Consider the following 23,331-nt stretch of genomic DNA (forward strand, 5'->3'; position numbering starts at 1 on the left):
TACTATTTTTAACAGTATTTATTAGAAAAAAATACACAAAAATAATATCAATGCAAACATACAGATAATATACGTCGTCAATACTAAATCTAAAAGTGCGGGTATAATAATAATCATTAAGAAATAGCTCTTTCGTTGTCTAGGGGATAATGTATTGTCCGATGGAAATATAAAACTCACTCAGTTCATTCAGGCTGCAGCCTTTGGTTGGAGTCAAGAGAGAGATTTTTAGAAACTTGCCAGCTTTTCCTTTTTATGATTTCGATCCATCGAGAGTTCCGTTGGTGTAGCCAGTCGTTTAGCTAAGCCGTTCTTCCGTGGTGAGCCCGCCAACCCAGGCAAGGGAAAGGACGCACGCGAGCCCCACCGGCTGTCGCTATTAAACGCTGTCACGGGATTCCTAGCGTTTCTCCTGGTGCGTCTGAAGGGGTTGTTCCCCAGACCCTCTTTTATCCTTACTCACGGGGATTCAGATGTCAATCAGGTTGGGATGATGCAATCCCTCAACCAGCCCACTCTGGTCATTCCCTGAGGGCTTCAATGAATAGTTCAGTACTCAATACACAATTCCGTCTCCCAGAGACAATGGCCGTTATCCGTGGCTTTGTCTTGTGGAGGCCAGGACACATTCCAAACCGTGTGTATTCTGGACGTCTCTCTCTCATTTCCTGGGTCCCAGACCCGAATTAATAGCGATCTTGCGATTCTCAAAAATGAGGGGGCTACTTTGTACCCTTCGGCCCCTCAGAGTTGTGGCACATTCGTAACAGTGGACTCCATTGTCACCAGGTGGCGCTCTGCCGCAATAACGCTGAGAGACAAAAATGTGACGCTTCAGCCTGCTGAAATGTTTATTCAAGATTCAGGGTTGTTTAATTCCATTTCCAGCAGACACATGTAAATGAGGTCGAAATAATTATTACTCCGGTTCCAATGCAACACAGAAACACAACAGTAACAACATATATCCACGGCTTATATACTGTGCACGGATTGATGGTATGTTCATAAAGTGATGCTCGGCATAGGATGCCTGCATTTAAGATGACAGACAGGAAACGATAAAGCAGAGGTGTTTGGTGTTGCGGAAGGCTGGGTTAGAGGGTAGAGATATTTATCAGCTTTACTGCTTGGGAAAAGTAGCTGTCCCGGAGGCTGGTAGTCCTGGTGAGGACGCTGCATATCTACCCCCGATGGAAGAGAGACAAATAGTCCATGAGTCGGATGGGTGAAGGTTGATTGTGAAAATTAGATTGGTGCTTGATCTCAAGAGAGGGAATTTGGAAAATACCAATGAGATGCCTTTCAGAACAGCTTGGGATTGTGCAGCTGGCTGGTGGCGTAGTGGCATCAGTGGCGGGAGGTCCTGAGTTCGAATCCAGCCGGCACCCTTGCATGCTCTACATCCATGCTGGTTTAAGAGCTGATGATCTCTTAAAAAATATCTCACCCGGCAGAAGGCAAATACAACAATGAGAAGCCATTGCTGTAACTAGCCTCGCACACGATTTCCCAATACGTCAGAGGAAATCGCCCGCTAAATTGAAAATCCCAGATGTGACCTACCTTTCCTTTGCAATTGTGCCCACTGCGGAAAAGTTAATTCTGGAATGAACCAAATTTGATTGGGGAGCTTTTGGTAAAGGGAGCAGGTGATAATGATAATATCATGACTGAATTCACCCTTCACTTTGAGAGGGGAAAGGTAAAACAAGATGCATCATTATTAGTGGAGTGAGGGGAACTACAGAGGCACTGGAGAAGAGCTTACCAAAATTGATTGGAAGGCTACACTGGCAGGGATGATGGCAGAATAGCAATGGCAGGAGTTGATCCACTTGACACCCTCAGGGTTGAAGAGAAACACATCATATTCCAACTGCATAGCTCCAACCTGAAGGCATGAATATCGATTTCTCCTTCCATTAAAAAAAATCACAGCCCATTGCCTTTCCTTCTACTTACTCCTGAGTAACGTGACATTGCACATTCTGACCACTGACATCTGGGACTTCCATACTCCTGCCAGTGTCTTCCAAAGAGTACGATATTTATTCAGTTCATCAGCCATCACCTTTCACCCTCTCCCCATTATTCCCTCTCCAGCATCATTCTCCAGTGGCTTGATATCCATTTCTGTTTCACTTTTACATTATATGTACCTGAAATTAAAAATGGTATCCTCTTTAATATTACTGGCTAGCTCACCTAAGTATTCCATCTTTTCCTTCTTAATGATTTTAGTTGCATTCTGTTCATTTTTAAAACTTCCCAATTCTCTAACTGCCTGGTGACTTTTGTTCTGTGCCCTCTTTCGTCTTTATGTTGTCTTTGGTTTCTCTTAGCAGCTACGGTTTTGTCACCTTACCTTTAGAATACTACTTCCTCTTTGTGATGTGTATATCCCGTCACTTCCAGAAATTCCAGCCATTGCTGCTTTGTTTTCATCCCTGCCCGTGTTCTTTCCAAATCAATTTTGACCAAATTTTCTCTCAGGCCTCTCAAATTATATTTTTATTCATATCTGACATTAGTTTCTCCTTCTCTAATGTCGGGGTGAATTTGATCATATTAAGATCACTTGTCCCAAAGGGTTCCTTGAAATTAAGTGACCTAATTAATTCCGGTTTGTTACATCACCCAATCCAGAATAGCTGATCCCCAAGTGGGCTCAACCACGAGCTGCTCTAAAAAAGCATCTTGTAGGCAATCTAGGAATTCCTCCTCTTGAGACCAACACCATCCTGATTTTCCTAATCACCTGCATGACAATCCCCCATGAATATTGTAACATTGCTCTTTTGGCACTCATTTTCTATCTCTCATTGTAAATTGTGGACCACATGATGTTTTGGGGCCACTATACAATTCCATTCAAGGATTTTTTTGTACATTTGCTGTTCCTTATTTCTACCCACAGATTCTACACTACCCAACCCTATGGCCTCCTCTTATCTAATGATTTTATTTAATATTTTACCAACAGAGCCACACAACCCCACTACTGGCTTGTTATTTCACTAAACATATAAATATCTGGGAAACAGGAGAACCTGCAGATGCAAGAAATCAAGAGAAATTCACACAAAGTGCTGGAGAAGTTCAGCAGGTCAGGCAGCATTTATGGATGGGAATCAACATTTCCGGCCATGACCCTTCTTTGGGACTCATGATAACAACGTATCTGGAAAATCAACAAGCATAAACAACAGAATGTAGTGCAATATTGGGAAAACCTTTGACAAAATTTATTTCAAGGCTTTAAAAAACTGTGGAACAGAGCTCTATGCTCAACAAATACAACAAAGGCAATAAACACTTCCATCAATACCGACATTGACTTTTTTTAATGAAAATATCTTAGTCCCATTTCAATCAGTAAATTTTACAAAGATAAGTAAGAACAGAAATGACAAGTTTAGAAAAGACTACTTACACTCAAACCCACCTAGATTAACACTTCCTTGGACAGAAGGAGGAAGAGGAATAACGCACATGAGAAAAAATAATCACATAAGACCATAAGACAAAGGAGCAGAGTTGGCCATTCGGCCCATCGAGTCTGCTGCACAATTTCATCATGAGTGGATCCAATCTGCCCTTCAGTCCCATTCCCCCACCTTCTCACCATAACCTTGGATGCCCTGACTACTCAGATACCTATCAATCTCTGCATTAAACACATCCAATGACTTGGCCTCCACTGCTGCCCGTGGCAACAAATTCCACAGATCCATCACCCTCTGACAAAAAAAATTCTCTGATTCTCTGTTCTGAATGGGTCCCCTGCAAACCACAAGTCATGCCCTCTTGTACTAGACTCCCCCAGTCACTCTCGAAATTGCATTCAGCAATGGGGATGCATTCAGCCTGCAGCTTATTGAAACTTTCTCCCCAATGTGAACCCGGTCATGTGTTACAAGGTTAGATTATTGAGTGAATCCCTTCCCATATTCACAACAGGTGAATGGCCCCTCCCCAGTGGAACATAATGATGCAGCCTTGGTGGAGACGGTTGAGAGAATCTCTCCCCAAAGTCTGAGCAGACGATCAGTGGTGTGAACTCGCTGGTGTTCTAATAGATGAGATGATCGTGTGAAAGCCTTCCCACATTCACAGGTCGACGGCCTTTCCCTAGTGGATCTCACTGGTGTGCCTGCAGATCAGATGACTGAGTGAATCCCTTCTCACTATCTGAGAGGGTGAAATCCCTCTCTGCAGTGTGAACTGACTGGTGTGTCACTAGGTGAGATGATGTGGTGAATCCCTTCCCACAGTCTGAGCAGGTGAACAGCCTCTCCCCCGTGTGAACTCGCTGGTGTGTCTGTAGGTTGGATGACTGAGTGAATGTCTTTCCACAGACTGAGCAGGTGAATGGCTTCTCCCCAGTGTGAACTGACTGGTGTCTCCGTAGGTGTGATGCCTGAGTGAATCCCTTCCCACAGTCTGAGCAGGTGAACAGCCTCTCCCCCGTGTGAACTCGCTGGTGACTCTGTAGGTTGAATGATCGAGTGAATCCTTTCCCACAGTCTGGGCAGGTGAACAGCTTCTCCCCAGTGTGAACTTGCTGGTGTCTCTGTAGGTTAGATGACTGAGTGAATCTCTTCCCACAGACTGAACAGATGAAATCCCTCACTGCAGTGTGAACTGACTGGTGAGTCACCAGGTGAGATGTGGTGAATCGCTTCCCACAGTCTGAGCAGGTGAACGGCCGCTCCCCAGTGTGAACTAACTGGTGTGCTTGTAGGCTACCTAACTGTGTGAATCCCTTTCCACAGTCTGAGCAAGTGAACGGCTTCTCCCCAGTGTGAACTCGCTGGTGTGTCTGTAGGTTGGATGACTGAGTGAATGTCTTTCCACAGAATGAGCAGGTGAATGGGTTCTCCCCAGTGTGAACTGACTGGTGTCTCTGTAGGTGAGATGCCTGAGTGAATCCCTTCCCACAGTCTGAGCAAGTGAACAGCCACTCCCCAGTGTGAACTCGCTGGTGACTCTGTAGGTTGAATGATCGAGTGAATCCCTTCCCACAGTCTGAGCAGGTGAACAGCTTCTCCCCAGTGTGAACTTGCTGGTGTCTCTGTAGGTTAGATGACCGAGTGAATGTCTTCCCACAGACTGAGCAGGTGAAATCTCTCACTGCAGTGTGAACTGACTGGTGAATCAGTAGGTGAGATGATGTGGTGAATCCCTTCCCACAGACTGAGCAGGTGAATGGCCTCTCCCCAGTGTGAACTCTCTGATGTACCTTCAGTTCAGATGACTGAGTGAATCCCTTCCCACAGTCCGAACAGGTAAACGGCCGCTCCCTGGTGAGAACTCGCTTGTGAGCCATTAGGACAGATGACCGAGTGAATCCTTCCCCCACAAATTCAACAGATGACCAGCCTCTGCCCAGTGTGAACTGACTGGAGTGTCCACAGGTGGGAAGACTGACTGAATCCCTTCTCACACACAGCACAGGTGAATGGCCTTGCCAGTGTAAACTTGCTGACATACATTCAGTTGAAATGACTGACTGAATCCATTCCCACTGTCTGAGCAGATGAATGGTTTCCCCCCTGATTAGAATGATGGACATGCCAGTAAGTCAGATGACAGAGTGAATCCCTCCCCACAGTTTGAGCAGAAAGGATGATCGAGTGAATCCCTTGCTCCATTTCTTAAATATCTGGACAGAGACAGCAAAACTGTATTTGAGATTTCAGTAGACAAATTTCTTGTCATTTGTAACCTGTAAAAAGATTTTAAAAATCCATCAGTGGGTGTAGAATAACATTTCAGATGAGATCACTTGAGTTGTCAAGGTATGATCTGACATCACACTGTTACAGTGAGGTTCAATCCAAGTTGGATGGAGAAATCATCTTCTAACTGGGCAGAGTGCTGGTATCTGCAATGAGCATTGAATGCTCTGATGTTCTTCCTGTCTCTATAAGAATGGGGCATTTTTTCCATCTCCAATCTGTGACCTGCCTCAGTTTGACTCTCTCCATTGGCATTATTCCCTGTTCCCACTGAGCTGCATGGGTGCCTGGCCCCACAGTAACTGAAACACTCTCACACAAATAGCCAGCAGTGCATTCCACACACCCACCACTCTCTGTGTAAAAAACTTACCTCTGACATCCCCTCGGTATCTATTTCCAAGCACCTTAAAACTAATGTCCACTCGTGTTAGCCATTTCAGACCTGGGGAAAAAAAAACTCTGGCTATCCACACGATCAATGCCCCTCATCATCTTATACACCTGAAAACGGCTCGAAACATAAAAAAGGAAAGTGTACACTGGTTTGAGGATTTCTTAGAAGTACACAACATTATGAGGGTATAGATAGGATAAATGCAAGCAGCTTTTTCCACTGAGGTTGTGTGGGATGACAACCAGAGGTCATAGGTAAGTGGGGAAGGTGAAAATTTAATGGGAACATGTGGAAAAGCTCTTCACTGGTCATGACAGTGTGGAATGAGATGAATATAAGTAGTGAAAATCAGCTCAGTTTCACCAGTTAAAGGAAGCTTGGATGGGACCCTGGGTGGTAGGAGTATGGAGGGTGATGGTCCCGGTGCAGGTAGTTGCATTAGACCGCTTAAATGTTTTTTGGCATCGTCTAGATGGGCCAAATATCCTGGTTCTGGACTGAACTTCTCCATGTTTCTGTGATAGAGATGCTGGCCAAACTTGTTTGGAAGGGAAAAGGTAGGAGTGACAACGGAACAGCAATGGCTGGAGATTCTGGAGCAATTCGGGAGCTGAGTGATCGATACATCCCAAAGAAGTGGAAGCATTGGAAAGGCAGGAGGACATATCCGTGACTGAAATGAGAAGCCAAAGCCAACATAAAAGCCAAAGAGTGGGCAAACAAAAGAGCAAAGACTATTGGGAAGCTTTTAGAAACCAACAGCAGACAACTTTAAAAAAAAGCCACATGAGCTCAGGGTGTGGAGTCCTGATATTGTCATCATTAATGGGTCTTGGTAGCACCCAACAGTCTGAAGCATTTGGAGGAACAAAATATCCGGGGCCTCAATATCTCTTGAAAAGCAAGGTTCCCTGCACCTGTAACTTTTCAACTTTTATTTTGGCAGGCACATACAAACCCCACACCCTCAAAATTTTACTTCTGAAGGCCTTCCACTTACAAGAACTGTGTTGCCAGGAACGAGCCTGTTCCAAACCACACTTGTCAGATGTTTCTGATACCATCAAAATTGATCTTTCTCCAATTTAGAATCTCAACCCATGGTCCAGACCTCTCTTTTTCCATATTTACTTTGAATTTCATGGCATTATGAACACAAATTCTGTCACCAGCCCTGGATCATTTCCTAACAGCTTATTGTACACTTCTATATCAGAAATTCCACGTACTGATTAAGGGCACATTTGACAAACTTTACCCCATCTAGTCCTTTTACAATATGGGAGTCCAGTCTATATATGTAAAGTTAGAATCACTTACTGAATCAACCTTTGTTTATTGGCATTGTCTGCAATCTCTCTACAAAGTTGTTCCTCTAAATCCCTCAGATTGTTGGGAGCAACCAAATTCCAATAATAACTACAGTATCATAATTCCCTGTCCTGAGCTCATCTGGCTTTCCTACGAGGCTTCTTGCATTATGATATACACAGCTCAGCACATTCATCGCACCATGCTCAACCATTTGATTGCTGACTCTATCTGAGGTCTGAACAACATCTGACTGGTGTCAAGATAACAAACTCTCCCACATTGTCACATAAACAAAGGAGCTGATTGTGGATTACAGGAGGACTGGAGACAGGCTAACCCCTGTTGACATCAATGGATCTGGGGTTAAGAAGGTGAACAGCTTTAAATTTGTCAGCATAAACATCACCAAGGATCTCACATTGTCTGTACATACTGGCTGTGTTGTGAAAAGAGCACAGCAGCACCTCTTTCACCTCAGATGGTTGAAGAAGTTGGGGACGGGGACCCGAAATCCTAAGGACTTTCTACAGGGACACAATTGAGAGCATCCTGACTGGCTGCATCACTGCCTGGTATGGGAACTGTGCTTCCATTAATCGCAGGAAACTGCAGAGAGTGGTGCAGACACCCCAGCGCATCTGTAGATGTGAACTTTCCACTATTCAGGACATTTACAGGGACAAGTGTGTCAAAAGGCCCAAAGGATATCGGGGGCCAAATTCACCACAACCACAAACTGTTCCTGCTGCTACCATCCAGGATACGGTACCACAGAAAAAGGACCAACAGGTTCTGGGTCATCATCTTCTACTAGGCCATCAAACTGATTAATTCATGCTGATACAATTGCATTTCAATGTTATACTGACTGTCCTATGTACAAACTAACTATTATAAGTTACTATTAATTACACATTGCACATTTTGGTGAAGATGTAATGTAAAGATTTCTACTCCTCATGTGCAGCAAGGATGTATCGAATAAAGTCAATTCAATTCAATTCACCCTCTCCACTATCTGTTCTGTCATTCTGGCTCCCATTTCCCCAGCAACTTATTTTAACCACATCACACTCTCCACCCACACTAGCACTAGCAAGCCTTACCACTAGGATATCAGTCCCCTCCTGTTCTGTTCCCCTAACTAATGAATTTACTATCACCCCTTTGACTTTTCTCTGTCAGGTAATCTACCCTCCCCACCCCAACAGTTTCTAAAGTGTTCCACCTGTTGTTGTGTGGGATGACAACAAGAGTTCTCTGTGATGGCTATTTAACTTTATTCCGCTTCCTGACTCTCGCCCAGTTTTCTGTGTCCTGCACCTTGTGTGTAACTCACCTTTCTTCATGTCATATCTATCTCCTGCTCCAACTCCTGGATGATCCGGAATTCATCCATTTCCAGTTCCAACTCCTTAAAGTGCAGGGTTACAAGCTGCAGCTGGATGCACACCTTGTAGGTGGGGGCATAAGGGACACTGGAGGTCTCCCCACTTTCCCACAATGTCCCCCCTAATTTGTAATGACCAGTGTGCACATAAATCATGTACCATGCATTTTTTTGCCCAGTGACATGTGCACAGTGAATTTTATACAGAGAGGTAATCATTTTCACAGCGAGCAAATCACTGTCGATAAATACTTTGATATCCCCCGGGTTTGATGGAATTCATCTGCACTCTCACACAAACTATGTAGCAGGCCTGTAACGAGTAATGAAGAATCATCTCACCAGAGCTTTTGCACATTGTTCATATGTGGTTTGCTTGCTAAATTATGCTTTAAAAAGTCAGGTTTGCAAAGATTACTCCAAGTCTTTCCACTTGCAAATTCTCCAGCACCTCTTGCATTGTCACAATAGACAATAGGTGCAGAAGTAGACCATTCGGCCCCTCAAGTCTGCACCGCCATTCTGAGATCATGGCTGATCATTCACTATCAATACCCAGTCCCTGCTTTGTCCCCATATCCCTTGATTCCCCTATCCATCAGATATCTATCTAGCTCCTTCTTGAAAGCATCCAGAGAATTGGCCTCCACCGTCTTTTGAGGCAGTGCATTCCAGACCCCCACAACTCTCTGGGAGAAGAAGTTTTTCCTTAACTCTGTCCTAAATGACCTACCCCTAATTCTCAAACCATGCCCTCTGGTACTGGACTGTCCCAGCATCTGGAACATATTTCCTGCCTCTATCTTGTCCAATCCCTTAATAATCTTATATGTTTCAATCAGATCCCCTCTCAATCTCCTCAATTCCAGCGTGTACAAGCCCAATCTCTCCAATCTCTCTGCGTAAGACAGCCCTGCCATCCCAGGAATCAACCTAGTGAATCTACTCTGCACTTCCTCAATTGCCAGAATGTCCTTCCTTAAACCTGGAGACCAAAACTGTACACAATATTCCAGGTGTGGTCTCACCAGGGCCATGTACAAATGCAAAAGGACATCCTTGCTCTTGTACTCAATTCCCCTTGTAATAAAGGCCAACATTCCATTTGCCCTCTTCACTGTCTGTTGCACTTTCTCATTCACCTTCATTGACTGACGAACTAGGACTCCTAGGTCTCTTTGCATTTCTCCTTTACCTAACTCTACACCGTTCAGACAATACTCTGCCCTCTTGTTCCTGCTTCCAAAGTGGATAACTTCACATTTGTTCGCATTGAATGACATCTGCCAAGTATCTGCCCACTCACACAGCCTATCCAAGTCTCCCTGTATTCTCCTAACGTCCTCTTCGCATGTCACACTGCCGCCCAGTTTAGTATCGTCAGCAAACTTGCTGATATAGTTTTCCATGCCCTCATCTAAATCGTTGACATAAATCGTAAAGAGCTGTGGTCCCAATACAGAGCCCTGTGGTACCCCACTAGTCACCTCCAGCCAGTCCGAGAAACACCCATTCACTGCTACCCTTTGCTTTCTATCTGCCAACCAGTTTTCTATCCATGTTGAAACCCTGCCCCCAATGCCATGAGCTCTGATTTCACTCACCAATCTCCTATGTGGCACCTTATCGAATGCCTTCTGAAAATCTAGGTACACAACATCCACTGGCTTACCCTCGTCTAACATCCTTGTTACACCCTCAAAAAACTCCAACAGATTAGTCAAGCATGATTTGCCCTTGGTAAATCCATGCTGGCTCAGCCTAATCCTATTACTGCCATCAAGATGTGCCACTATTTCATCCTTAATAATGGACTCAAGCATCTTCCCCACGACTGACGTTAGGCTAACAGGGCGATAGTTCTCCATTTTCTCCTTCCCTCCCTTCTTGAAAAGTGGGATAACATTAGCCACTCTCCAATCTTCAGGAACTGATCCTGAATCTAAGGAACATTGGAAAATGATTACCAATGCATCCACAATTTCCTGAGCCACCTCTTTTAGAACCCTCGGATGCAGACCATCTGGACTCGGGGATTTATTAACCTTCAGTCCTACCAGTCTACTCATCACAGTTTCTTTCCTAATGTCAATCTGTCCCCTCTGATATTCCTCTGATATCTTATGACCATGGCCCATCCATACATCTGGGAGATTGCTTGTGTCCTCCCTGGTGAAGATAGATCTAAAGTACGCATTAAATTCTGTTGCCATTTCCCTGTTTCCCATAACAATTTCTCCCAATTCATTCTTCAATACACACAGGTAACACCAGTTTCTATATTGGACATAAATATTTCCCCTGAACCCTCCTGAGGAATTGAGGATATATAAAAAAAAAACCTATGTAACCTATGTAATCTCTGGCTAAAAGAATAATTGGGACTAAATATGAATATTTGAACCGAAGTAAACACTGTCTTCAGTGGTTAGCTAAGGCAGGCTCATTGCCAGTTCTCTGTGGCTTGCAGAGAGACACACTGAGAGCTGATAACATTGTATACTGTACCGTTGTTAGTTGATACCATTATACATTCTACCCTCATTTGAGTAAGGGGCGGAGGACTCACTGATAAGGACAGGAATGAACATCTGTTTGTAATTAAGTCAGGGCTTTGCAAAGGGAATAAGTGGACAGTACATCCATCCATAATTAAAACCTCAATATAACAAACTCTGTTATCTAAGTAATTAAGATTTGCAGCAACACACTTGGTGGGCATACCAGTTCAAATAACATCTTGAAATAGTGATGCATGGGGTGTACTGTGTATAAATATACGGCTGTAACCTAAGTCAGTCGACTTGTCAGATAGTGGAAGTGCTTACGTGCCTTCCCTGTGACAACTGGGGCTCAAACTCCTGCAGGAGAATGTGCAATAAACTGTGGTGTCGATAAGAAGCTTGTATCTCGAGTTTTATTCAGATTCAGCTTTAACATTTGGCATCATGATCAGGATCTCTATCTACAGAGCACTGAGAAGATGGGCTGAGTAAGCAGCTGAACCACTCTGGGGACTGTGGGGACTGACCGGGAGCCCAATAGGTATTTTAAATTTGTCGCTCACTGTTAGTTCCTTTGGATGTATGGTGCCTTGCCCAAGGCTGATCACATACCTTGACAGGATCGGGAAAAAAATCTGTCGGGAGACTAGTATAAGGTAGGCAAAAATTTTACCAAGTGGGCAGGAGGCAGTATTGGATAAAGTTTACTAAGTGGCCAGGAGGCGGTACTGGGTAAACTTTACTAAGTGGGCAGGAAGTAGACATGTCAGGTAAATTCATCAATTGAGCAGGAGGTGCCTGCTGGGTAAATTTATCTGATTGTTAATTGAGCTGGAGGCTTTGTGCCTGATAAATTACTTAGAGATAATCGGTTAATTGCAGTCAATTGATACGAGTGTGCCAGGAGCAGCCCGACACAATTTTGTGTGAGAGTTTTCTGGACAAGGAAAATGATTTTCAAATGTTCAGTGCAGCACTGAGTAAGAAATTGGGAAACAAAATGTGGCCTCGGATGGGGGGGGGGGGGGGAGCCTGGGTTATTACCTCATGAGAACAAGCAGTAAATCTGATATGGAAAAAGAACTGAGGAAAGAAGTGGAAATCGTTGAAAAGGAAATGGAAGGAAAAGGCAGATGTAAAATGGAAGTTTGCCAGCTATGCCACTGATGGCCTACTGGCTTCAGAATTGGACTTTGAGGCGAGAGGTCTCGAGTTCGAATCCAGCTGACTCCCTTGCACACTTTCATCCGTGCTGGGTTAGAGCTGGTGATCTCTTAAACAAAACAACTCACCCAGCAGAAGGCAATGGCAAACTACTGCTGTAACTTGCCTTGTACATGATTTCCCAACACCGCACAGCGGCGTGGAAGGAAATCCTCGGCTAACTGGAAAAAGCTCCGGATGTGACATACGTTTAAAGTGGAACAGTATATTATCAGCAAGTTGGAGGAATAATGGAATGGGATAGAGGTATGTACTGCAGAAGGAATTCCAAAGGTTGGGAGCCGCTAAAAGTGGAGCGTGAATGGCTGGATGTGACTTGTGGCCTGCTACGGCAGTTTCACAGGAGACCAAGCCTTTAAACTGGGGGGACAAATACCCATTATTAATGACTTACTGCTCCAATGCTTACCAACTAAGTTAGCCAACATTATTAATACAAATAATATGGATTGGCCTGACAATGACCGAAATCGAATGTGACGAGCTTCGACATATTTTTGGGACCCAACTTTCGAATCCCGATCAACCCCGAAGGAAACTAATATTCTCCTGTTTGATTCTTACTAAGAGAGAGAGGGGGGCAGAACTATTTGACTATGCAGCATGTTTACACTTGTGTTTATATAGCTCACAGTTTGTTTTATTTAAGCAAGGACAGTCACAAACACAGTCAGGCAGAGAGAAAGAAAGAAGATGGAAGGTTCGAAACAAAGGGCCTAGTGGCCAAAGGCCACTGTTTGGACTCTCCTATGCCCACAAGGTGTGTTGACTATTGATCCAGCGTGTACTGAATGTGTGATTGTCACTTTGATCCATAGGAGTGGATCTGTTGGTTTGGGAGTATCCTGTGAAGACCACTTGTGCTAACCCTTGCCTGGGCGTGGTAATTCACTTGAAGAGGTACCCTTGTGACCAATCACTGTTGGTGATAATTCGTATAATCCATATGGGGATGTTGTTGGAGTATCTCGCGGCTACCACTTTTGTTAACCCTTAGCCGGATTCGGGTGTGTTATGTGGTAACCACTTGTGAGAAGGGATATTCTGTGGAAATCACTGTCGGTAATACTTTGTGTGTTGGATCTGGATTGGGAGTACCTTGTGGAATCTACCTGTGTGTCAACCCTTGCTTGTGTGGTAGTTCCTTCTGAAGACAGTACGCCTGTGATAAGCTGCTTCTGGTGATAATTTGTATGTAGATTTAGAACGACGACAGATAGAACCTACAGCGACTGTTAACCTGTCATTTATTCCATGGCTGAACTGAACTTTCATAGTTCACCATCTCAAGACTTTAAGCTTGGTATTCCCTGAGCTCAAAGGTTTGGGAGTTATATTTACACCTATGTGTACTCATAACACTTTTTAACTTTTGATTATTTTGCTTAATTTGTTATATTATAAGTAGATACGAATAAAGAGAGTGGTTTTAACATCAAAACCAGACTCCAGGTGTGGTCTATAGCTGCTGGTTCATTTAAACCAATTGGGTACGTAACAGTGCTGCTCGTGTTTATGTCTTTAAGAGGGCTCACCCCAGCGCCCAGGGGCCCCCATGTTAACACCTTTCTGTCTCTCTGTCACACCTATGCCAAGCAGGTAGAACCAGGGGCCTGCTGGGTTTGTGCTGAAATTCCTCGGTATGATAAAAGTATGATTCAAATGTCAGTAATCCTGCTCAACTAGAGTGAGGAACTATCTGCCTGGGCTTTTTCAAATAACACCCGGGGAAGAGAGTGAGGAACTGTGGTCCAGTCTGTGATGACCGTGGCTGTCAGTGTTTTGAGGGATGGTGTCTCAGGGCCCCACCAAACGGAACTTCCTATGCTGGGAAACATGAATCCTGGCCATATCTGCAGGAGCCCAGCAGCCGAGAGGAATAACTGAGACTGAGCGATTTTTGATGATAGTTTTTCTCTCCTATGGAGTAGCCAGAAATTCATGAGGGATAATCAATTTGGCTATAAGAACTTCAGGAGCTGGCCACAAGGCTGCAGGGGCCCTGTGACAGAAACACAGGCCCAAGTAACAGAAACATCCATTGAAATGATTGCAATCTGGCAAACAGTCGTACAGAATCGTACGACTTTAGATTTTATCCCAGCTGAGAAAGGGGGAACCTGTGCTATTATTGACACAGAATGCTGCACCTGCATCCCTGATGAGTCTACTAACGTTACATCCCTCTCCGAGCACACTGTAAAGGAGTGACAGCATCAAGAAAGTAGGGCAGGATTTACACGGGTTCACCAAAGGGTTGAAATGGTGATCTTCAAAGGCCTGTAAGGTAATATGTGGGGCAAAGTCCTAATCCTATGTCCTAAAAGTTGTACATATCATTGTTATAATTACTGATGTATGTTGTTTTTCCCCACTGAGAAGTCAAAGCTGTACTCAGTTGCTTTCTCTGTAAAAAAGTTACTGCTTTGTTGATCATGTAATGATCTAAAGAAGGGAATGATAAAGTATGTAAAAGGGTTAACACTTCGTTAAACTATAACAGCCTGTTTTTCTGAAAGAAACTGCTGATGATCAACAGATGTACTAAGCCATGCTGAGCCATATTTCTTTTTGAGGGTAGCGAGCTACGGTTTCAGGATGCTTATCTCCTTGTGCACTCATGTGTAGAGATAGGACAGCGTCAGTCTGTTCTGTGTGTGTGAGCCATTATGACTATTTTGTAATTTGTCTTTAGGGGCTGTCACAGTAAATAACTTTGGCTCCATCCGGTCTTGTGTGGGGGAGTATCTGGACAGATACATCTAATGTGTAAGGGGAATTGGTGGATAGGGTGGGAGCTTTCACAGTCTGTTCCTGTCTGAGTGACTAACTGAGTAAGCCCCGGGTGCTTGGAACAAAGAGTTTGTACTTTATCCGGATTCGACTTCCACTGAATGGGAGTGGTTTTAAAGGGCTGGGCTGCTGGAAGCACATTACCAGACCGGGACTGATTGCAACTGGGTCTGACAGAAGCATAACTGGTTCTTCTGGGGACATTCAGTCTCACTCCAGCTATTTCCTACCTTCCCTTGTACAGGTACGTAATGTCCAAAGGACGTGTTTATGAGTAAATGAGACTCACCAAACTTTCTCCTGACTGAATCACTGGGAAATCTGAGTCTCTTGATGAAAAGTTGTTCTCTCCAGTTGCTGTTCTCAGTCCTCGGGCCAATTCACTTGTTGCTGTTCCCTAGTCTTCAGCTGTGGTTTGCTTCCAGTGGGGGTTTTTCTTCAAATAAACTTCTCACCGCATGTCTAACTTTAACCAGAGAGATAATGAAGTATGTTAACATTAAAAAGGAGAACCAAACATTTCTGCTCAATGTTACTAAGAACAAAACTCACTGAAATTTAAATGATGAATGCAGATATAATGATCTCAGTGAACAATCTTTTATTGTCCCTCACACATCACAAAATGATATGGGATAAGAAGGAGCCATCATTCAGTCAGGAACAGAATTATGTGATTTGATCCATCTAGTCCGCCCTACCATTTACCATGGCTGATTTTTATTCCAACACCATGTTCCTGCCTTCCTCCCGTAATCCTGAGCTACTCACCAATCATGAATATATTAATTTGTGTCATAAATATACAAAATGGCAGCCTCAACCAACCTCTGCGGCAACAAATTCCACAGATCAGACATCTCTTAGCCAAAAAATTCTTCTCATCTCAGTTTTAAAGGGAAGCATCTTCATTCTGAGACAGTGCTGTCAGATCACAGACTCTGCGTCTAATGGAAACATCCTCTCCATGTCCACTGTATCCAGGCTTTTCAGCATTCGGAAGGTTTGCTTAACCATACATCCCCCCACCACCCCCACCGTCCCTCTGAACTCCATTGAGCACAGGTTTAGAACCATCAAATGCTCCTCATACATAACATCGATTATTCCTGAGATTATTTTTGTAAACCATGTTAGCAGCAATTGTACTGAACACATTTCCAGGAATAAGAGATAAATTGATACCAGGATAATTTACAGGGTAAGTTGAGATTTCTTTATTTTTCTACTAGCACAGAATGTGCCATTTCCATTTCCAGGTTAATTTCAGGAAATATAAACCATTCCAAGGTAAATGTAATAAAAAGAAACTAGAATTATCAGAAATTCTCAGCAGGTAAGGAACAGCTTTGGGAGAGGAACAAACTTTACAATTCAGGGTAATAATGTTTTGTCAGAATGACTTCAAGCATTTTCGGTTTTTATTGCAGATCTCCAGCAACTTGGGATTCTGCCTGATTTCCACCGAGTGACAGACAGAAGACAGTGAGGGGGGGATTTCGAAGAACAGTTTGAACACCAAACTCAGGGTCTATCTCTACTGTTGTAAACACGGAACAGCCCATTTACTCACAGCCTCTCCCTGTGAGGATGGAATGGGAACATCCTCTCCTCAGACTGGCAGTCATTGCTTCCAAAGGAATTCCAGAAACAAACATCTGATCCCAGACCAGAAATACTCACTCAACACCTCACAAGCCCAAGCAGCTCGATCCCTGGGTCTACTTTACCTGGATCAAAAACTGATATCTCAGGACCCAACATCACAGGCTCACACAGCTTAATCTGCCACTCACTGACCCTGAGAGTCTCACACTTTGTTCCCACATCTCACACTGGGTAGTTTAATCCAGGATTTCCCCACAACCAATGTCCAGCTGCTCGAAGAAGGACATCCATCCAGCCCCTTCTGTAGAAGCACTAACCAAAGTCAAATCCAAAACACCGACAGTTCCATATGGCTGGAACACTGATCACAGGACTAGAGCCAAACAAAACCCTCCCAGTACTCTTTGCTGACTGTAATATGAAGAAGTGTGTCAGCAGTTACAGTTCACAAAATAGCACTCCCACACCAATGCACAACAGAACTGGTACCTGATGAACCTCTGGTTTTCCAGCTGACAAGAACTGATTCTGGAAATAACTCAACGAGGCCGAAGGTGTAAAAGAATACCTCACAATGAAGACAAGAATGATTGCCGATATATATCATTGAAGAGGTGTGATACAGGGTGGACCAAGGTTGACCCAGATGGTTGATGCATGTCACTGATGTTGGTGGGAGAGAGACTGGACAGAGGTTGAACAAGATGGGCAGGGAATGAGCAGATAGAATGAGGTGGAGAAGAAATCAAGGACGATCAATTATGGTTCTCCAGCAATACACAGATACTGAATTAATAGTACACACTACTGTATAAAGGATCTTAAAATGACAAAGTTAGAACAAACAACAAGAACTTTGCCATATATACTTTGAACCCTCACCAAATTGTTATCAACACACCATAGAAAGTTTCCCATTCAGACACTTCATGCTTTTCATGGTAACTGCTCTGCCCGTGACTGCGAGGAACAGCAGAGACCTTTGGTCCAGATCAGCACTTCACAGAAACCATTCTCACACTAGACTTCCCAGTCCCTCAGGAAAGCAGGTAGTGAAATCAAAGATCCCTACAACCTGGGGCATTCTCCTTCCTCACCCACCAGCCAAAAAGCTCAAAGACAAATGCGAGGAGGCTCAGGAAGTGAGACAAGTTGGGGGAAGTTAACGGGACTCAGTGGCCAACATCAGATTCCCCAACACAACATGGAGGAAGCATCACCTCACATCCGGGGACTCTGACCGCACACCACATGATCTTGAGTCACAAACCAGAGGGCGGGGTAGATCTGTGTTAAACAGCCTCATGTGACCTGTTGGTGGGTCTCCCATTTCAACTCTGTGGAAATAAACTGCCTGGGCTCCTGGTTTGGATCGTTCAATGCAGATTGAGTGACATCTACTTATTTTTGAAGAGCCCAGATAATTGGAAAATAAATGAGTAATTGGCCCTCAGTTCAGCACTCATGGCTAACATTGGATCTCCCCACTCGGGATCGGTCTCAATACTCACTGATGGGAAAACGATATCTTCGGCCCGCAGACTGTGATCTGATCCCGGGCTTCCTGACCTAGGAGGGGAGGACCCTTTCCCAATCCCGCAGACAATCCGCTTCAGTACTGAGCAGAAAGGAAAACACCACCCAACCGGAGACAGTGAGCATGCGCGAAGAGTTAGTTACATCTGTGGATAAATGGGAGGGGCAAACAGGATCACGTGACTGGTGGGGTCCCCCCCCCCCCCCCCAGGCAGAGAGTCCAGCTACCCACCACTTCTGTGGAAAGAGACAAACTTGCCGCTCAGATCTCCTCTCACCTTAAATGTATTAGACATTTCAACCCCCAGGAAAAATATATTATCTGTCCACACAGATTCATAATCAGGTTTATTATCACTGGCGTGTGGTGTAAACTTTGTTAACTTTGCAGCAGCATTTCAATGCATGACATAATATAGAAGAAAAAGAAAACACAAAATAAAATAATAAGAATTACAGTATATGTATATCTGGGACCATTGCTCATCGTGATTGTTATAAATGACTTGGATGAAGAACTGAAGCGATGTGTTAGTAAATTTGCTGATGACACAAATGTTGGGGGTGTTGCGGATAGTGTGGAGGGCTGTCAGAGGTCACAGTAGGATACCGAAAGGATGCAAAACTGGGCTGAGAAGTTGCAAATGGATTTCAATCTGGATAAGTTTGAAGTTGTTCAATTTATTAGGTCAAATATGATGGCAGAATATAGCATTAATGGTAAGCCTCTTCACAGTGTGGAGGATCAGCGGGATCTTGGGGTCTGAGTCCAGAGGACACTCAAACCTACTAAGCAGGTTGACTCTGTGGTTAAGACGACAAATGGTGCATTGACCTTTATTAATCGTGGGATTGAGTTTAGGAGCCGAGAGGTTTTGTTGCAGCTATATAGGACCCTGGTCACACTCCACTGTGCTCAATTCTGGTCACCTCACTACAGGAAGAATGTGGAAACCTTAGAAAGGGTGCAGAGGCACGTTACAAGGATGTTGCCTGGATTGGGGAGCATACCTTATGAGAATAGGTTGAGTGAACTCGGCCTTTTCTCCTTGGAGCGACAGAGGATGAGAGGTGACCTGATAGAAGTATATAAGTTTATGAGAGGAATTGATCATGTGGATAGTCAGAGGCCTTTTCCCAGCGCTGAATTGGTTACCACAAGAGGGCACAGGTTTAAGTTGCTGGGGAGTATGTACAGAGGAGATATCAGGGGTGAGTTTTTTTTTTGCCAGAGATTGGTGGGGAGTGGTGTAATGGGCTGCCGGCAATGTTTATGGAAGTGGGCATAATAGGGTCTTTTCGGAGATTTTTGGATAGGAACCTGGCGGCACTGGAGAAAAACTAACTTAGAAAAATAGAGGGCAATGGGTAACTATAGTAATTTCTAAGGTAGGGACATGTCAGCACGACTTTGTGGGCCAAAGGGCCTGTACTGTTCTGTAGGGTTTCTATTGTTCTATGAATAAATTAAAAATCATGCAAAAAGCAAAAATATTATATATTTATATTGAGGTCGTGTTCAAGGGTTCAATGCCCATTTGGCTATCAGATGGCAGAGGGGAAGAAACTGTTCCTGTATCACTCAGTGTGTGCCTTCAGGCTTCTGTACCTCTCTCTCTCTTTGATGGTAACTTTGAGAAAAGGGCAGCCCTGGGTGCTGGAGTTCGTTAATAATGGACGCTGCCTTTCTGAGACACTGCTTCTAATCCTTTGGTAATCTTATAAACGTCTATTCAGTCTCACACCAGCCGGCACGTCTCCAGAGAAAACAACTCAAGTTTGTCCAACCTCTCGTTATAGCTCAGGCCCTCTATTCCAGGCAGTGTCCTGGTAAACCTCTTCTGCGCCCTCTCCAAAGCCCCGACATGCTTCAGAGAACGAGAGCGACCACAAATGTATGAAACACTCCAGATGTGGCCTAATTAATCTTATAAAGCTGCAACACAACTTCCAGACTTTTGAACACAATGATAAAGAGAACCACACCATTTGCCTTCTTAATCTGTGCAGATCAATCTGTGCGGTCGCTTTCAGGGAGCGATGATCTCGGACTCCAAGATCCCTCTGATCATCAACACTATTCAGGGTCTTGCATTTAACAGTGTACTGTCTCTTTACATTCCACCGACCGAGCTGCGAAGATGATCATCACTAATCAAATCTCACTGAGATTTCTCAGGACCTGTTGAATTTATTGCCAAGTGCACAAGCAGGGGAAGGTACAGGTACAGAGAAACACTGACTTGTAGCAGCATCACAGACAAGTATATTCAGATAACACACGGAACACAAATTATACGATTCTCTGTCAGTAACAGTATAGAAATATGTTTACGTCATCCTGCTAATAGGACCAGAACAACAGGGGCTGAGCGGCGGCTCATCTCAGAGACCTTGTGAGACCTTCACACCGAACCGACCCCGGCAGATTCTGTGAAGGAAGCGAGGCGAGGCCGCCAGTCCGGGAAAGTTCATCCCCTCCCCCTTCAGGTTTCACCGATCACCTTCTGTTTCTCTCTCCCTTCCCCACCCCCACCTTTTATTCTCCAGTCCTGCCGAAGGGTTTCGGCCGGTTATGTCGACTGTACTCTTCTCCTAGATGCTGCCCGGCCTGCTGAGTTCCTCCAGCATTTTGTGTGCGTTGCTCGCATTTCCAGCATCTGCAGATTTTCTTTGTTTGAGTTCAGGAAAGTTAACTCACTACCCAACGTCAGAACTCCCCGATCGGAACTGGCTTCAATACTCACCGAAGGAAAATTGTTGGTGTTGCCCCGCAGAGAATAATCCGTCTCCGGCTCCCCGTCCAAGGGGGCGAGAACCTACTCCCCATCCCGATCTCACCACCGACCCGGTTTCACAAAGAACGAAAAAACAGCACTGCCAAGCCCGGGAATGTGAGCATGCGCAATGTGCTAATTGCGTCATCAGGCGGTGGGCGGGGCCTCGGAAACAAACCCGAAGATGCTTCCGATCTGCGGTAAAACGGGATCACGTGACGAGTGGAGGGTCTCTCACGTCACCCGTTGACTGTACCTCGCCCTTCACACCCTGCCCTTCCCACCGCCGCATTTCCCATATTATTTTATTATTTCCCTATATTATTTCCAAATTTAAACCAGATACGTATTTAGTTTTTCCCACCATATCTTCCCCGGTCCCGTTCCCTCCAGCCCCAAGTCACAGAGCGCTCAGAGTTAGAGTTTCGATTCCCATCCCAGTCAGAAACTGAACTCAGACCCAAACCGGAAGTGTGCAGGTTTCATTTAAATCAGTCTATGTCAGTAAACACTAATTTCTATTCACATTCCTCCGGCCTCACTGATCAGGAACACTGAATCATTAAGTGAGAAACAGCAGCAGGAGGCCATTCAGCCCTTCTAACCATCAACAAAATGGCGGCTGCTCTCCCTTCTTAGCCACAAACTTCTGCCCGATCCTCTTTTCCTCGATTCCCCTCGGTCTCCACACATCTGCTTTTCTCTGTTTTATGTGAGGACGATCACTGAGTCTTCACCACCCTCTGTGGTGCGGATTTACAAACATTCACCACCCTCAGAGTGGAGACATTTCCCCTCATCTCAGTCCCGGACAGTCCATCCCTGTTTCAGAGACTGGGATCCCTGGTTCAACCGGTAATGATGTTGTGCATTTCAATGTGTTCACCTTTCAGTCCTCGCTTCTCTAAATGAAAGGGGTATCACATTTGATCGTTCTTCATATGATGACCCCACCACTCCAGGGATTAGTCTGGTGCAGCTTCATTGCACGCTTTATAACAAATACTCTCTAACCTCTCTGTTCATCCTCTGTGGAATTAATTTCCATCTTCTGCAGCACCGTGTTGGTCCAACCACTTACTTCCCACCCTTGTCACTATTTCCACCATCCCACCTCCCCCCTCACCTGGATCCACCTCTCACTCCCCGGCTCTTGCCTCATCCCCACCCCTCTCCTCTTTTCTCTGACTATTTCCCGTCTACTCTCAGTCCAGAGGGAGGGTCTCGGCCCGAAATGTTGACGGTCCATTTCCCTCCACAGATGCTGCCCGACCCACTAAGGCAGCGTCTTTGTATCCTGGTAAACTGACAGCCTGACAATGTGGACCATGGATACCCCTTCCTCTAAAAGTCATCGAATCACTCAGACGGCTAATCGCTGACAGGAATTATATTTGTTGGTCATTACATTCCAGCTGGATGGAGTTGATGGGGAGTTCGGCGTGTCCCCGTGAAACAGCCGAACGGCCGAGCTCTCTGCACTGTCCCTCCGGCTCCGGCCAGTGGTGGCGCTGTGGGGACCACCGGCCAGTGTCTTGAGCAGAGGGAGACGCGCAGGCGCGCTGCCGACACTAAGCCTCGCAACTCCGAGCGGCGGTGAGCCGGGGCCGATGTCGGGTTTGTGTAAATCGGGGGCCGGTAGCAGTGAGAAAGGGCCTGGCCCAAGCTCTGTCGGGTGGCTGTGGGCTCCAGGCACTCCTCAGCCCCGGTTTTAACTTTGCGACCGAGCCCGGGCTGTGGGATCAATTCCTTGTGGTTCTCCAAGGGGTGAAGGGGATCTGTCCGTGTGTGTGGGTAGAGGTTATCAGTGGAGCGTGGGCGTGGGGTTGTAAGCGTGTTGGGTTCTGTTGCGAGAAAGTGAGATGATTGGACATTCCGTGATAGAGGGAGGAGGGTACCAAGACAAACTAAGTTGTAAACGAGGGATGATCTGGTGAACTGGATCAGACAGCTTAGCTCGCGTGTCCTTTCAGGAAACAACTCTCTCTTCATATTAATGACTGTCTAAGCTTGCTGTTCACAAGATTATGAGTTACAAGATTGT

At 45.0% G+C, this 23,331-nt stretch overlaps 1 protein-coding gene across 9 annotated transcripts; it reads right to left on the reverse strand.

Moving 5' to 3' along the window:
- LOC132389217 (gastrula zinc finger protein XlCGF57.1-like) lies at window positions 1-21,420 on the reverse strand. Of its 9 annotated transcripts, none has more exons than XM_059961684.1 (5): window positions 21,258-21,420; window positions 18,486-18,656; window positions 15,656-15,828; window positions 6,118-6,189; window positions 3,215-5,731 (listed from the first exon to the last, which is right to left on the reverse strand). In XM_059961684.1, exon 5 carries the CDS (start codon window positions 5,576-5,578, stop codon window positions 4,145-4,147), a length of 1,434 nt encoding a protein of 477 aa, XP_059817667.1. In that variant the 5' UTR covers window positions 5,579-5,731; window positions 6,118-6,189; window positions 15,656-15,828; window positions 18,486-18,656; window positions 21,258-21,420; the 3' UTR covers window positions 3,215-4,144. The 9 variants fall into 9 exon arrangements, 5 of the variants coding, with proteins under 5 accessions (XP_059817667.1, XP_059817664.1, XP_059817666.1 ...); XM_059961681.1 differs by having other exon boundaries at window positions 15,656-15,832; XR_009510452.1 differs by lacking the exons at window positions 3,215-5,731; window positions 18,486-18,656 and adding an exon at window positions 1-811 and having other exon boundaries at window positions 15,656-15,832.
- Window positions 21,421-23,331: the final 1,911 nt, after the last annotated feature.

This window comes from Hypanus sabinus, unplaced genomic scaffold, assembly GCF_030144855.1.
Source record: "Hypanus sabinus isolate sHypSab1 unplaced genomic scaffold, sHypSab1.hap1 scaffold_503, whole genome shotgun sequence".
In the NCBI taxonomy this organism is placed as follows: Eukaryota; Metazoa; Chordata; class Chondrichthyes; order Myliobatiformes; family Dasyatidae; genus Hypanus; species Hypanus sabinus.